Source organism: Notothenia coriiceps, unplaced genomic scaffold (genome assembly GCF_000735185.1).
Source record: "Notothenia coriiceps isolate Sejong01 unplaced genomic scaffold, NC01 NC01_scaffold00015785, whole genome shotgun sequence".
NCBI lineage: Eukaryota > Metazoa > Chordata > Actinopteri > Perciformes > Nototheniidae > Notothenia > Notothenia coriiceps.
In genome coordinates this window covers 1-16,551 of record NW_011348486.1, presented here as the reverse complement: position 1 = coordinate 16,551, position 16,551 = coordinate 1, and the positions used below count along the sequence as shown (strand labels likewise).

At 42.4% G+C, this 16,551-nt stretch overlaps 1 protein-coding gene across 1 annotated transcript in view; it reads left to right on the top strand.

The window, feature by feature from the left end:
• The window catches only part of LOC104949186 (chromodomain-helicase-DNA-binding protein 6-like), a 50,038-nt gene extending 34,187 nt beyond the window's left edge, over positions 1-15,851 (top strand). Inside the window, exons 2-13 of the mRNA XM_010775493.1 lie at positions 1,570-1,627; positions 2,916-3,288; positions 4,009-4,217; positions 5,054-5,151; positions 6,235-7,008; positions 8,004-8,258; positions 9,242-9,548; positions 10,723-12,087; positions 12,729-12,880; positions 13,533-13,796; positions 14,835-15,434; positions 15,578-15,851. Coding sequence (XP_010773795.1) covers positions 2,924-3,288; positions 4,009-4,217; positions 5,054-5,151; positions 6,235-7,008; positions 8,004-8,258; positions 9,242-9,548; positions 10,723-12,087; positions 12,729-12,880; positions 13,533-13,796; positions 14,835-15,434; positions 15,578-15,844 — 4,656 coding nt within the window. The 5' untranslated portion in view covers positions 1,570-1,627; positions 2,916-2,923 and the 3' untranslated portion in view covers positions 15,845-15,851. The remainder of the gene's footprint in view (positions 1-1,569; positions 1,628-2,915; positions 3,289-4,008; positions 4,218-5,053; positions 5,152-6,234; positions 7,009-8,003; positions 8,259-9,241; positions 9,549-10,722; positions 12,088-12,728; positions 12,881-13,532; positions 13,797-14,834; positions 15,435-15,577) is intronic.
• Positions 15,852-16,551: the final 700 nt, after the last annotated feature.

Sequence of the window (16,551 nt, the reverse complement as noted above, 5' to 3'; positions counted from 1 at the left end):
TACAGGAAAGGGAAAACCTACAGAAAGCATGATAGGGCCTCTTTAAACATACTTAATTACCACACACAATACAACACGTAAGGGATAATGTGCTGCGACGCGGTCATTATGGGGAAAAGAACACCGACAGGCTGATCAGGAGCCCGACGCGAAGCGGAGGAATCTAGATCGGCATGAAGGGGTTCTTTTCCCCATAATGACCAAGTCGCTGCACATTATCCCGCTTATTACATGGCCTCATTCTCAACAAAGTAACGTTATGACTCCCACTATTAATTGAAATGCTTTTATGGATTTAGAAAATGATTTTATTGATTTAAAAAATANTGTATTGATTTAAATTGACATGCATCCGCTAAGAAAAATAGTCCGTTGTTACTGTTTGAACTAACGTAGCAACGGCAGGAACTGCTTCGATAGCGTTTTTGAGGAGCTTTTTGATTACAGATTTGAAAACATCGCTGCTTGCTTTAAAAGTAGCACAATTCATTATCTCAAACCTTGGAAAGTATCTAGATATCCCTGCCCTAATGCCAAAGTAACTGGCAACTGAATATGTGTCGCCGTTTGATGTCTATGTCTGGACCGCTGCGTAAAAAGGAGGATTTCTGCCCGTTACTTCTCCGCTGTTTTCTTGTCGCTCTTGTCTTGTCAGTTAGAAAAGCAAACTGCATGCAGTTTGCTTTTCTGCCAAACTGTATACAGTTAAATCGAAAAGACTTGTTTGTGCAGATGTGAGCGTCCTTAACAATGGTCAATAAGTCCTTGACAGCGGTCTGTCTGTTCGGTATTAACGTGTCACGTGTTCTGAATTGACCAATCAGAATCGAGTATTCAACTAAACCTAAAGCTATTTAATGTATGGTTATACATGTGTTTTGTAGTTAAAGAAGAATATTATTTTAATTGTGTATGATCAATTTAATTAGCAAATGTAAGCTGTACAAAGTCAGGTATCGGTACAAAGAAAATATAAGTTAGGCCTCCTTTTGTTTCAATAGTATTAATATTAAAACAGTTTTTGTGTTTGTGCAGAGAAAGGTAGGACTGGGCCGTAACTGAATACATTGTCTTAATGATGTCAACATATATCATTATTGTATGTTTGTTTACTTCTTTAACATAATGACATCACTACGGAACACTCACACTTCTATTGGCTAGCGCTTCAACACATTGTGAGTGATAGGCTAAGGGGCGGGACATCTTTAAGCGGATGACCAATCACAACAGAGCTGGTCAGCTAACCAATCAGAGCAGACTGGGCTCTGGTTTCAGACAGAGGGTGAAAAGAGGTGCTGCAGCACAGGCCGTATGAGAAAAATAAAGAGCTTTTTGAACATTAAAGCATGGAGACATGTCCCAGTACAGACACTACATACAAATATGAACCTGAAAATGAGAAGAACATGTTGTCTTGAAGAAAATACTTGTATTGATATGCGTTTGAACCGTAGTGCCCAATCATAACCCAAAATGATAAACAAAATCCTTCTGAAATAAATAATAAGTCATCGTAAAGTCCTGTATATTTCTCTTCAGTCAAATCTTTGTGTGTTCCTTTCACAGGGAGAGGAGACGTGCTCCAGCACCGACACCTCAGACAAACCTGACAGCACCGGGCCAGGTGAGACTGTTACACACATACACATAAAGTGCAGTCTGTACACTGTGTGCTGCCTCAGGGAGAGACAGGGCTCAATAAGAAGTTACAGTAGGTACATAACAGCATCCTGGCCCCGCTGCAAACTGAAGGGGACACACAGCAGTGTTTGCTGTCGGGCACCAAGGCCAAGAAACAATCTGCCTGAGGAAAGCGTCTGCTGAATCTGTGTCTTCTTTCAAATCCTTCTTAACACATAGACGAGAGCATTTCCTGATCGTACTTGTGTTTTGAATTTATTTTCCTTTTACAAATGGCTTTATTTTACACTTAATGTCTTAACGATGATCATGTATGAATTATTTATTGAATAATATCTCTGTAGTAATAAAGTTAATACATATTGACATGTTCGTTTCCAACACACATATGTAAATTGATGCCAACAGGACATCTGTATAATGTGTTCGTATTTATATTCTTAAAGGCACTTTTATATCATTTCAAGTAGTCATTTAATTTTTTTCTGTGATGATTAAGACATCTCTTTAGAAATTATGATATAATTTCTTTCCTCTGGGTTCCATTTCACCTATTCAGTTCAACAACTATCATATCCAAACCCATTTCACCTTTCACCTAAAGTTTTCATTTCAGAGAGTACAATCACATTTAATGAACATCTAAATGTTTAATAGCACTCTGTGGAAAATGACATCCACACTTAGATACTAATACCTTGTTACCAATTATTCTGGTCAGAACCGGGGACATAACAGATAAAGTATTGTAAAAAATCATCTTTCCATTTTTTCTGTATGTAGTTTAAGGCAGAATATGTATGGGAACAAATAATATGCATTTGCATATTTAAAGATGGACCAATTGATTTGCGTTTTAATAAAGTTGAACCTTTCACAACTCATCTTAACAAGTAAAATAGGCATTTTTTGTGATGGTGGAAAGAGTGAAATACCGGTAAGAATAAAAAAAATGGCATCCTTGTTTTAAATAGCTATTTCCCTTTTGAAATGATACATTTGCTAAATTTAGTGACAAAAAGGATACTAAATTAGGATCAAAATGTCCATCTCTTATTCCCTCCACAGACTCCCAGAAGATGAAAAACCTAAATATTAATACGGTAATGAAACACGGGTATTTATTAGTTCCTGTATCATAAAAATAATAATATCCAGACATCCTTTAGGAGGTATTTCTCTTTTTCTTTTTCAAACGTTATATAGTGCTAACTATTTGATCAAATTGTCCGTTCCTTACTCTGATAAATAGCACGTCATTCTCTTAACAGACTCCCACATGTCAGGTGACTTATGCGCCCACGATGCTACACTGGTTACCACGACGACGACAGCTGGGACAGGGACGGGGGTGGCGTCCCTCCACGTGGTCCAGGCGCGGCCCCTGTGGCCCCCCGGCCCCTCGCTGACGGCCCGCCTGCGCCGCCTCATCACAGCCTTCCAGCGCTTCACGCTGCGCCGCGAGCCAATGCTCCGGCATGAGTTCATGCTGCACGACGGTCTCGTTGGCATGGCGATGGGAGCCGGCGGCGCTCACGGTCACCACGCCGGGGGCCCGCTGGCGTGGCAGCTGGGGGAGGAGCTGAGGCGCTGCTCCGTGGTCGCCACGGAACCGGACCCCCTGTTCCTGGAGTGGCAGAGAAGGTGGGAAATTCAGAGAAAAGATAAAGTGATAAATCCTAATAATATGAGTATTCATGTATAGGACCTTTAAAGATAAATATGCGATAAGAATGACTTTATTCTCATTTCAGCAACTTTTGGATATGCATTTCTGTGGGCTTTTATCCTGAAAGTCTTGCTTAATGCTGTCAAACCATGTTGGAAAATAAGAGAGAAGGTCATATGATCAATGACATACTATCAGTTTCAGCTTATAGCAACTTTTAACATCGATATTGGTTCCTTCTAAGGCAGGGTCGAGTTATTGTTGATAGCACATTTCATAACAAGTATGTTGTAAAGAAAGTTGATGTTCTGAAATGTATGGAGGTCTGTTTCACACAGTTATTAATTGTTTGCATTTACAACTTTAGAATATAAATATGAGTTTTACCAGTTCTCCACCTTTCTCAATTTATATTACCAATGTTTCAGATTTTTACTTCTTAACACAAACTTTTTGGAAACTTTTTAACACTTTGCGATGTTTTTATTGGAAGAGGCCTACACACACACTTTAGATTGCAGTATTCAAGGTATTTCAACTTCATGACGTTCTTTGTGTCACTCACATTGATGAACTGTGCTTCCTTCTTCTTTAAGCTTCATAATAAAAGCATTAGAATTTCCTCCATTTTTTAAGTTATTCATGAATATGATAACTGAAACATTATATCTTCATCTCCCTCCCTCTTGTTTCAGGTGGACTCGTCGGGAACAGGCAGATTTTTACCGCACGGTGTCCTCCTTCGGGGTGGTGTACGACCCGGAGAGGAAGTCCTTCGACTGGTCCCAGTTCAGAGCGCTGGCCCGGCTGGAGAGGAAGACGGACGAGAGTCTGGAGAGATACTTCAACTCCTTCGTCAACATGTGCAGGGCGGCCTGCAAGCTGCCTGCCAGGAAGGAAGAAGGTAAACGTGCTGTTATTACATTATGGTGTGGTCTGACGGAAACATCAGAGCTGCACTAAATCTAAAAAACCTGGATGTGGTCATTTTATTCATTCAATTTAATTCATTTTATTGACCAACAGCTTAAGAATACAAGTACAAAAATAAAACATATAGGAGCGATGTTAAGTCAGACTTCCTGATAAACTATCAAAAGTAAACAGAAATTATTCATAATATATGTATTTGCAACAAATGTAGATTTGGAAAGATTTATTATTTTACAAAAAAATGAAAAGCTCCAAAACACCTAACACTTACCAAAAGCCCTTACAACTAAAGACATATTTAAGTCTACTAAATGATACAAACACATTTTCTTCATTCGTCTAAACACTGGTTTAAAATAGGTAAGATATACAGAAATACAGATCATTTAGATATATGACATTGGATAAATGATGGTACCAATGTAATGCGTTTCAGAGTAAAGTTAAATTCAATTAATTTGTACCACTGTCAGGAAGCTCTGTATTCCTTTGTTTCACATCCACAGACTGCTGGTTTTATACATCATTTAATATCATATAATATATCATAATAAATCATATAATACATATTATATTATTATATATTTACATTATATACAGGCAAATGTTTATGGTTGTAGCTGCCCACCTCATGTCCCTCCTTTGGGAACTTTACTGACCCCTGCTGGTAGGAGGACTGTTTTTAGATTTTCCTTTTCAAATTTGCTGTTTAGTTTTTGAATTGAGTTAGTTTGAAACATTTCTTATTTTATCTTGAATTAAAATAAAGATCAGACCTCCCTCCCCTCTCCCACTCTGTCCCTGCAGGTCTGGTGGACCCGGCGGTGCTGGTGGAACCTCTGACGGAGGAGCGAGCGGCGCGGACCCTGTACCGCATCGAGCTGCTGCGCAAGATCAGAGAGCAGGTGAGCTGTGGAAACAAGGCTTCATCGCTTAGGCCAAATGTCATTGATGCAACTCATGCTTATTGTTCAAAAGCAGATTAACCTTATTCCTCTCAAAACAATTTTTCTTTTGTAAACTTCTATTTGGGGCTCTTTGTCTTCTAAGAATATCTAACATTTGATTGATTTGTATCAGTACTGGCTAACGCAAGTATTATTACGAAAGACAACAATACATGTATCAAGAAACTTCCAATAAACTCATAGCACGTCTCACAGAAACCCCCTCAGGCTGAAGGCTCTGATGACGCACAGCTGACATGCTGCATCCTGTTTGCATCACCAAAAGCATGATGGGAGCTTTAGTGGCAGTGCTCTAAAAACGTTCACCTTACAAGCAAACTAATTAAGTAAAACAATACGAAGGTTATTAGATTTTTATGTATTTAATATTCAGATATTTGCTCTGGGTTAAAAACTAAACATTTTCTATAACAAAGCTTGTTAGCAGGATGTCCCTCTCATAATACGATACGATATACTTTAGTGTCCCCGTAAGGACATTTTTTCTGGACTCCGTCCTGCAGTTCCACATACATTTACGTATACAAACATTTTGTATCGTATTGATTAGGCTAACTCAATTTAAGCTAGGAGCATCAAAGATGTTTCTTTACTTGGCTTACGTAGGACGCAAGAAAGTTTGTGAGTGTGTGTGTGCTAGGTGTATTTTCTGAGGAAACACAAACAGCACACACTGCCTGTTGTTATGCCGTTCAGTTGCTCAGTTGGCCGCTCGTCATTGTTCCATTTCAAGCTTCAAAGCTGTATTTATCATCTGAATTCTGGGATCATATTTACATTTTCTGAAAGCCAAATCATTGTTTTTATTTACAATCAGATGAGAATCTCTGTCTCGGACCCTGTTTCAGGGAGACTTAGGGAGGGACGCGTGAGAGTAAACAGTGATCGCTGAGGTTGACCCCCGTCTTTACAAGCTTCAAACATTTATTTATCGTCTGAATATGGCGATAAACGTTACATATACCAAAGGCAGTGACCAAAACATGAGTTTTTCACATAAATCCACGATTTTACCCTCAGGTTCTCCGTCACCCGCTGCTCTCCGCCCGCCTCCAGCTGTGCCGCCCCTCCCTCTACCTCCCGGTGTGGTGGGAGTCGGGCAAACATGACCGCGACCTCCTGATCGGGGCGGCGCGCCACGGCCTGAGCCGCACCGACTTCTACATCCTGAACGACCCCCAGCTGAGCTTCCTGGAGGCCCACAGGAACTACGTCAGGGGCCACCCCTCCCACCTCCACCCTCAGACCCACCACTACCCTCACCATCCCGGCATGGTGACACACCCAGGCATCTCCTCTTCCTCCACCTCGTCTCACCCGCAGCTGCCTCATCCTCACTGCTGCCTGTATGACTCCCCTCAGCCCCCCGAGTACCCCCACCAGTCCTCTCACCACCACCACCATCATCACCACCACCATCACCCTGTGCCTCCTTCGTCTTCCTCTCACCTCCACCCTCTACCGTTGGACGCCCACAACTCCTCCTCACCTAGTCTGGGAATAGTTCCTGGATCGCGGGGGGACTTCCTGGACTGTCCTCCCCTGGATGAGACTCTGGAGCTGGGCGCTCTGCAGCATGAGGCCGACGCTCTGCACGGAGGGAAGGCCTCCAAAGACGCCCTCAACGGATTCCCATTCAACTCCGCAGCTGGAGGGCAGAGCATGCTCAACTCGTACGGGGTCGGGGGGGCAGACCTGGACTCCAAACTGAGGAGTGACGTGCTCGTGGGGGAGCAGGGGTCCTCGGAGGAGACGGGGCTGATGGCTCCATCCGTGGAGCTCGATCAGTTACAGGTACGCACTTTGCTTTAAATAGATATTCTTGTGTTCACTATTTTATTTTCCACTGTCCTTAGATTATATAAATTAAAGAACCTACATTTAAAGGGGTCCTACTTCGCTTTTTTTGGGTTTCCCCTTATTGTGTTGTAGAGGTTTTTTGTGCATGTATAAATGGTCTTCATACTATAGGCAAAAATCCCTGTGTTCCCTCCAATGGGAGTTTCTCTCCCACCCTGTGCCTCGATTGGACTCCTTTGTTCACTTCCGTAATATAGTGACATCACTATGTAACACATATATATTGGTAACACATATATATTGGCTAGCGCTCCACACATTGTATGTGATAAGGGGGGACATTTCCGACAAATCTCTTAGCGGTTGACCAATCACAACAGAGCCGGCTAGCTAACCAATCAGAGCAGGCTGGGCTCTGGTTTCAGACAGAGGGTGAAAAGAGGTGCTGCAGCACAGGCAGTACGAGAGAAACAAAGAGCTTTCTGAACATTAAAGCAAGGAGACAGACATATCACAGGAGAGGAACAACATACAATTATGAATCGTAAAATGAGCATAATAGGGCTCCTTTAAGATGAGAGATTACATTGGGGACCAATCCTTTACAAACCCATCAAGAGTTTTTCCTAACGTATATTGCATGGCAAAATAGTTTCTCAAACCAAGCTAAAATATCAGAGGGGTCTTAACCCAACCATTTTTGTAATATGTTATAGCTTGCTGTCACACAAAGCGATTTCAGGAATGAGTCTAATCCCAGAACAAGGCAAAGTGGATATAGAGGTATATCTATCGCAACCCTTTTGTTTTGAACCGACCTTTACAACTTTTGGCAACACCACATGAGAGAACTACATGTACAACAGCTGTTCAATTTGGATTCAATAAACCCGGATATTCAAATAAAAATCCCCCTTATTTGTTAAGTCTGCAAAATACGAGAAAATTGTATTTATAATAATTTGCATTTATCACCTTCCCCCCTTCAGGCTCCCTGGGATGGTACAGACCACTCCAGTCCCGCTCACCACATGTTCAACGAGTCCGATCCCATCCTGGGTCCCTCCACTCTGGAGCCCGGCTTCCTGGAGGAGGAGGACGAGGAGGCTCAGGGGGGAGACAGAGGAGGGGAGGAAGGGGGGACTCTGGAGGAATGTCTGGGCCTCCCACCCTCATCCTCTCCCTCCCACCCCTCTGCAGGAGACTCTGTGGAGCCGCTGTCCTCCAGTTACATGCTCTTCAAGGTAGGTTTTGTATCATGTGCCATCAGGGGAACATTAGTGACTGGCAGAGTTAGTCCTTTAAAATATGAAAACAGTATGTTTAGTAAGTGGTGCATACGATAGATGTCAAACTATAAACATACTTTTATAGGATTGTATTGAAAAGAGTAAGGTAGAAAGAAAAAATGTAGCTAAACGTAGAAGAAAGTTCAGGCAGATTTTGTGGGTCATATTGGCATAAAGCCCCCACTTCAATGGTCAGGGCTGAGACTGGTGCTGGAGAACAATAGTCAATATTTGAATGGCATTTAACTATTTGTTTTGGTGTGCAAATAAATTAGACGTCTATTTTTTTATAAATTATGTAGCAGTGGATTTTTTTTAATGTTTTATTAATATGAAAAAACACCAACAATTAAAAGAACAACACAGTAAACAAGGACTGGACTGGTAATTTGAATACAAATATTTATGTATATATTTATTTTGTGGCATATCACAAAATCACATAATTGAAAAGGCATGCACTTAAGTCAGACTCAAGTCTTTAAAGATATGAATAAAACTTTATTTGTTTTAAATTATAATTGATTAACCTTTTGAAACTGGTATTTTTTTTAACAAGTACATTAAATAATCTTAATTAATCATCAGAATACTTTTTGTATCGCAGGTAAAATTGTTTTTGTGACAGTTTATCTAGATAAGAATTACATTAATAATAATAATTTGAAAAACAACAGTTTTTTCATTTAAGAATACAATAAAAAATAAATAATAATAAATAAAGAAGACAAATATTTGTACAAACATAAGAATTTTATATAAGAATGTGCAATTAGAAGATAAAACAAAATGTTTTTTTTAAAGAAACATAAGAACTTAAAATAAAATGTGCTAATTGTACTATAACATATCAAATGAATTACAATATTTAATCTGATGTATTGTGAGTCTAAGAGAATCCAGTAAATCTTATTTTTGACAATTTGTTCTGTTTTCAGGACATTGGTGTGAGCGAGGAACCCAGCGCAGATCAGACCGATCTGTCAGCGAGTCCCCCCCCTCCCTACGTCCCGCCTCCTCCCCTCTCTCTGTCTGACATCACTGCTCCTCATGATAGGCTGGGACACTCTGATGTCACTGCGAGCCTGACCAATCCTGTGGATGAGGAGGCAGGAGGACAGGAAGCGGGCACCGGGTTCGAGTTTGACGACAAGGAAGAAGAAGTGGAAGACTTGTCGAGGGTGCAGAACTTGGGGAAGCAAGGAGATCAGAGCCTGGGAAGAGAGGAGTGTGATCCAGAGCAAGGTATGTCTAAAATAAGTGTTTACTATATATCCCAAAACTAATTAATTTTACACCAGTGGCCAAAAGACACACATGTCTGTTTCCTTAAAAGTGTCGGTTAAGTGTCATTATCCTTCCTAAAGCATATGAAATAATCCAACGGGACAAATAAAAAAACTGAATTTGTTGACACTCAAAATAAGCAATATTGAAATATTATAAAAAGGGCCTACATAAAAGCCAAAAAAAACAATGACAAAATATTTTGGTAAATAAGTGGAGTGCACCAGCTGGGCGTAAAAAAGTAGGTCTTAACTCTAACGTCAGGCTTAGCTACGTCGACTTAGTGATTCAAGCCTGACTAGTCACGGTGGTAGCTGCGCCTAGTCTTAAGATGCGCGTCCACGTCGATACACGCGAAACAGTTATTGTTGCCAAGCAACACACGTCTACATAATATTCTCCATCTAAAGCAGCCCGTTAGCGTAAAATCTGAGCGCAATCAGCACCTGCAAGGTTGGGGAGCGCGCAGCGTTTCTGTCTGATCCGTTCTGTTCTTGAGGGGAGATCTCCTCGATTAAATCAAAAAGGGCTTGTCTGCCGAAACGAACCCTCTCTATCAGCTCACTGAATAGATGTCCAGTGGGTTTGTTCGATCACGGACTAATCTTTCTCGTCTTAATGCCCTTTCATTGTTAAACCTGTAAACAAGACGCACTGCCATCGTTATTTACCTTCTTGCCTGTTTTACGTTACTATGGATACTAGTCTGTCTTTCTGATTTATGCCTGCTCCATACTAGGCGTAAAAGTTAAACCCAGGCGCAACACATACAGGGCATAAATCTAACTGGTGCACTAGTCATAACTTTAGTTTGGTTTTAACCTTCGGTTCTACGTCGGACGTAGAGTTACGTCCATCTGGTGCACTCCACTCCAGGATTGTAGTGTATAACATTTACATTTTACTGTAATGCAGCCTTTAAAAGCAGTAAAAACAACATTTACAATATTTAAATATCTAAATTCTAAGATGATATCTAGTCTCACATCAGGATATTGATATTTAGCCGAGCCCTTCATTAAACTCTCAACAGTAGATACACTATGTATCCAAGACACATTTTGAAATTTAAGTCAGACTTATCTTAATATTTTCAGGCAATACTAAAAATCGTGATGGTTTGTCCTCACAGATGCAGACCAAAGTTTGGGAGGCTCGAATTCGCCCATGGATGTAGCACAAATGGACGGAATAGGGCCGGACCCTAGCCTTGGGGAACAAGATGAACAAAACCCTCATGAGAATCATAAAGAGGGGTTACCACCTTATCTGGGGAAGCTGGAAGAGCAGGGTAGTCTGGCGTGTCCCGAGTCGATTGAAGAGCCCGGAGAGGAAGTGGACGGGTTCATTTTGTACCAGGCGGTGGAGGAAGAGACCATGGAGAACTCTTTGGACACTGACACCTTGATGGGGAGCGCTACTGGAGAGGAAGAGGGTCCGGTGGAGTGCACCAACCTGGCGGATCAGGTGGATGAGATCTCTGAAGGGCATCACGTTTCTCTTATGGACGAAACACCAATGAAAGACGTCAAACCCAACAAGATGGTGCTGCAGAGCATTTACTCTGAATACGCACCACCTTCCTGCCCTGATGCTTCTGTCTCGACTCCTAATGGAACATTAAAGCCCAATGACACCAGTACAAAAAGTTCTGGTGTAAAAACTGATCAGGAAGACTACATAGTTGAACATCTGAACTTGCCAGATGGCAGCAGAAACAAGAATAGAGTCCTGACGTTTTCCCTTGATCAGGACAGCAAAGTCAATCTCCTGGAGCAGAATGAAATGGCTCTACCTTCAAACAGCATTGAAACAAAGCCATCTGGTCTGAAGTTCTCCCTTCTACCAGACAGAGGTGCTGAGAAGAAACAACAGCCACAAGAGCTGCCGGTTAAGTTAGAGGAAACAAAGACAGAAGCTTTGGACGTTTACCCTGATAACTCTGAGCTCAAACACGGAAGATTCCTTCCCTACCGTGTAAAGTCAGAGAACTCGGTGACCAAAGCCGAGCAGTTAGACTATCCGGTCAAACCAGAAACTCCGGAGACCAAACCTGAAGATCTCAGCCTGTCAATGAAGACCGTAGACCAGAAACCAGAAGTTCTCCAGTTTGCAGCGTACTCTGAAATCAAACCTGAAGCCAAACCAATGGCTTATTGTTTTGCCACTTATCCAGATGGAGTTAAGACTGAGACGGAGCCGGAGGACTTGAGTACGACAGCCTTTGTGGACAGGTCTGCCATCAAGCCTGAAGCCAAGTCAGAAGGTCTGGAGTTTACTAACTACCCAGACAGCTCTGAGATTAAACCAGAGGCGAAGCCGGAGGACCTGGCCTTCTCATCTTTACCAGAGATAAAAGCTGAGACCAAGCAGGAGCTGCTGGAGGCCGACAGCACCGTCCTAACCCCCAAGCTGGAGCAGGGGGAAGGGCTGGGGGACGCCCCGGAGAGTCTGGGGGGGAGAGGCCCAGTGAAGGAAGAGAGGCCGAGTACACCAGGTGAGGAGTCAGAGTTTTAGAAAGAGATCATTGTTTAAGGAGGATGATAAAGAGTAGAAGTACAATATGGTGGCCTACTTCTCCTAACACTAGGATAGGTAAAAGGCAGAGACTCATTTGCACTGTGCGTTTCTGCGTACTTGTGTGTGGCGATTAAAGAGGATTTCATACGAATTCTCCGTTACCAATTTTGTTTCCATTAATCATTGTCTAATTATTAATGTATGAATTGATTTATCATTGATTATCTTATTAACTCTATACATTTACTATAAAATGACAGAAAGTGTTAACAGAGACCAACTGATCTCTTCTATTTATCTTACACATTTCTCAGGAAACAAATGATTAGATAGCATTTTTTTATTAAGAAACATGTAAAAGTTCAAATGTGTCGCCTTTTAGAGATAAAACCAGCCTATGTTTAGTAATATCTCCTTTGAGAATGGCCTGAAATGATAAATAACAGTGGTTAAATGCATTTTCTATTGATTTTACTCGACTTATTCAAAGACCCACATGATGCTATTAATTAAGGCTGTTGTATTAATCCTTGCCTTCTGGTTGTCAGGAAATTAAATTGAGATGCTTCTAAAAGCCAGGCGTGTTGTTGAGCTGTGACATGTCCCCCTCTCCCTCAGTGCCCCTGGTGGAGGGCTATGGAGGCAGCCCCAGGTTTGCGGCTCCTATTTCTGTGTGTGAGATTCCCGACAGCCTCCACGACAGCCGGGAGCCGACCATCGCTCAGCTGCTGCAGGAGAAAGCTCTCTACTCGTTCTCTGAGTGGCCCAAGGTACCCAATTGTGTCCAACATATCTGTAAAGATATTTTTAGGAAATGCAAAACTTTGAAATGAGCTTATCTTTCTTTTTAAATGCACCTTTGTTCATTATAGTAGGCCAGTATCTGTAAGGGTTTCTTTAACGTTATTCCCCCTAATATTGTATCACCATGCACCTAAAGGTTATTTATTCTGTTGTAAGAAGGCAACATTTTGACTTGACCACATTTTTATACAGTCAGAAATCAAGTGGTGAATTTTTGTTGTGATGCCTGAAATAAGATATGTGGTTAACACGAGCTTAAGAGATTTTCACGTTTTGTTCTACGACAAAATATGAGTCAGTAAATACCCCACTAGGGAATGTCTGAAGCTTTTGTGTCATAAAAATTGCGGTTGAAAACAAGTGACCTAACGAGACTACAATTCATCAGACCGAACATTAGCCGCCTTTGGCTTAGCGGTGGTGACGTGAAATCATGTTTTTTAACAAGCCCACGTTAGCATCCATCCATGTAATTAAATTTTTGTTCGCCTAACTCTATTAATGCGTCTCCCAGGGGTTTTAGTGGAACGTTGATACATTTCCATTAATTGTGTTGAGTAAAACAAAAATGTATAGCCATTTTGACCAATGCCTATGCTGTTGTTTGGCCCCCCGTAGGACCGAGTGATCATCAACCGCCTGGACAGCATCTGCCACGCCATCCTTAAGGGGAAGTGGCCTTCGTCCATTGAGCAGTACGACTCCCCCGGCTCCATGGTGGCCAACTCCTGCCTGGCCACCAGCATCGCCCAGCACCACCAGCGAGCCAGCTTCCTCACTACCACCACCGCCTCCAGCTCCGTCCCCAGCCAGGCCAGGGGTCAGCAGACCAGCGCCGGGCTGGGCTTCTCCCTACCTCCCCCCCTCACAAGGCTGCCTAAGGTGAGAACATCCCTGGGAAACACTTACTGTATGAAACTAACTCTCTGCTGTACATATCTATGCATTCGTCATCCATCAACATGTATCTCCACTATCTCATGCCATGGTTCATAAATGGTGTCCATGCTAATGGCTAATAAAGCTAATAGTGCTAATAGACTCCGGACAGCTAACAGACTCTGAAAGTGCTTCTTCACTTTTACTTTTTATTATATTTGTATTCATGTATTTAGTGTTGCTCTTTCCAGAAAATTTTAATAGGTTTTACATTTTTTTTAATAAACCTAATTTTTGTTTAATCCACTCTTTGTAATTTGCTAATAATGCTAAAATAACATTATGTAGATATATTTTACACACGATTGAATGAACCTTTGTTCGATCTGTAGCTCAACACATAAAAAATCTATTCATGTTTATACATACAAAAATAATTAAATATGGAGCAATTTTCCACTTGGCACCTCACACCATTGTTTCTTCTTTGTAAAGTTTTGTCTGTAATGTTGATATTATACATGTTGATATCAGACTTGGGCAATAATGATTTAAAAGGCACATATGTATAGAAACAGTATTTATTAACTTTACACCCAATTTAGGGTCTGAAATATTATCTATACAGTGTGTTTCATTCAACATGATTGATTCCCAATGTTACACACTATAGACTAGAGGACAGATTGTCCTTTTAAATAAGTAAGAAAGCATATTTTGAGTTTTGTAAACTGTTAGAAACAGAAGATTCTTAAAGTTATGCATTTTAAGGTTTTCCCATGAGACTGATTTTGATAGATCTAATCACATAATCGAGCTCTCTGAGGTAAACACATCAGGCAGGATTAAATAAGTTTAGAACTTGAAACAAAAGGAAAATATAAATTCAAATAAAAAATCTGCTGAGCTGTCAGCCTCATGTTTTACCCAGGTCTGGTTGATAGCCCTCGCTGTGTTGTGTCTCAGTCCATATGTGGGTCTAACAAACATCATCTCTCTCCCATCTTGTCTGCCCCTCACCCACCCTGTCCACTCTGATAGTACATGTCGCGGGGCGGCGCATGCGGGCGCGGAGCTTGGCGCCTCACCTCCTTACCTCTCTTACAGGAGAGGCTGGTGGCTCCTCCCTACCTCCCCGAGCTCAAACGAGCAGGGGGGCGGAGGTCCTTCGACTATGAAGCCGCTGCTGCTGCAGCCAAGGTATTAGGCGGGAAATCGGCACCGTCATGCCACACTGCCACCACCACGAGTTCCAGTGGTGCCTCTGCGGTGGTGGCTCCGCACTCTCATCGCACGGGGGCCATGTTGATTAACGGCTGGCAGGAAACAGCCATAGATCTCACCAAGTCCTCCGGAGAAATAAGCACCACCAGTGGCATGGGGTCAGGAGGAGCTGTGGGACTCAGCGGTCACAAGCTGCCCCCTCCACCCCCCATCACAGCGCCGCTCTCGGGCCCCGTGGGGATCGACATGGCCGGGATCCTGCAGGCGGGGCTCATCCACCCTGTTACGGGGCAGATAGTTAACGGGAGCCTGAGGGGAGATGACTCCCTGAGGAGGAGGAGAGGCAGGAGGAGAAACGTTGAGGCTCTGTACTCTGAGTTCACCAAGAGCAGAGGACTGCACCTCGCCGACACTCAGGTGGGTGCAGGGAGGAGTAAGGGCGTAGGGTAGCTCTGATTGTGTGTGCTTCACTGTGAGGGGGAAAAGTCATATCAAAAAGATGCAGGAGGAAACCCCTCTCCCTGCTCAGAGGTTAAAGCAGCTGTTTGTGTGTCTTTCAGCTGCAGGGCCGGTTGGATGTGATCAGCCACTCCTCCGTCTCCTCCTCCACCTCCTCGCCGTCCCCTTCTCCTTCTGAACGACCCGCCGGCCCTCCAACACCGTCCTCCTCTTCTACGCCAACCCCCACGCAGACCCCCCCTCAGCCGGAGATCGTGGCCATCGACAGAGAGGCGGCCAGCAAAGGTCTGATGGAGTGGCTGAGGCAGAACCCGGGCTACAGCATGGACCTGCCCTCCTTCTCTCACGTGAGTCTGATGTTTGTTTAACTGCTTGCATGTGTAATGAAGTTTATCATCTAGGGCAGGGGTCTGCAACCTTTTTGACCAAAAGAGCAATTTTGCTGCTTTTTCCAAAACATTTTTTTTGTCTGGAGCCGCAAAACATATTTCATAGCTTGATAGCTAATAAAGTTGTATTTATTGTTATATCAGACACAAACTACAGTTGTTTTGCATTTATTAGGCTATTTATTACATTATATAAAACTGTTAACCTCTAATAAGAAACAAAGAACTCCTATAAGGAGAATTAAAAATAATACACAGGCCTACTTTAAAATAAATTAAACACAGCACTTGGGGAGTCCTCTGCACATTTGAAGGAAAAAAAATATTATTAAAATGGGCCCACTTTGAAATAAATAAAACATATAGCTGCACCCTAAAAAGAGTTAAAGGTAGGATAGGTAAGAATGGAGAAACCAGCTCGAGTGCGCTAGAATTTGAAAATACACAACCGGAAAAAATATGCCTCTTCCTTCAGACTTCCTCACAGAGCCCCTCCTCCAACACACACGAACGCGCACATGACCAATGAGGCCACGAGATAAATTTGTGCACAGATGGAAGGCTGACAGGCTGACAGGCAGGTAGGCCATCCAGTTACTTTAGCCGGGCCGGCTCAGATGATTGGTCGTGCTTTTTACATCGCTACGGCTTCCAGAGATTAATTTTTGTATGTATTTATTGTCAAA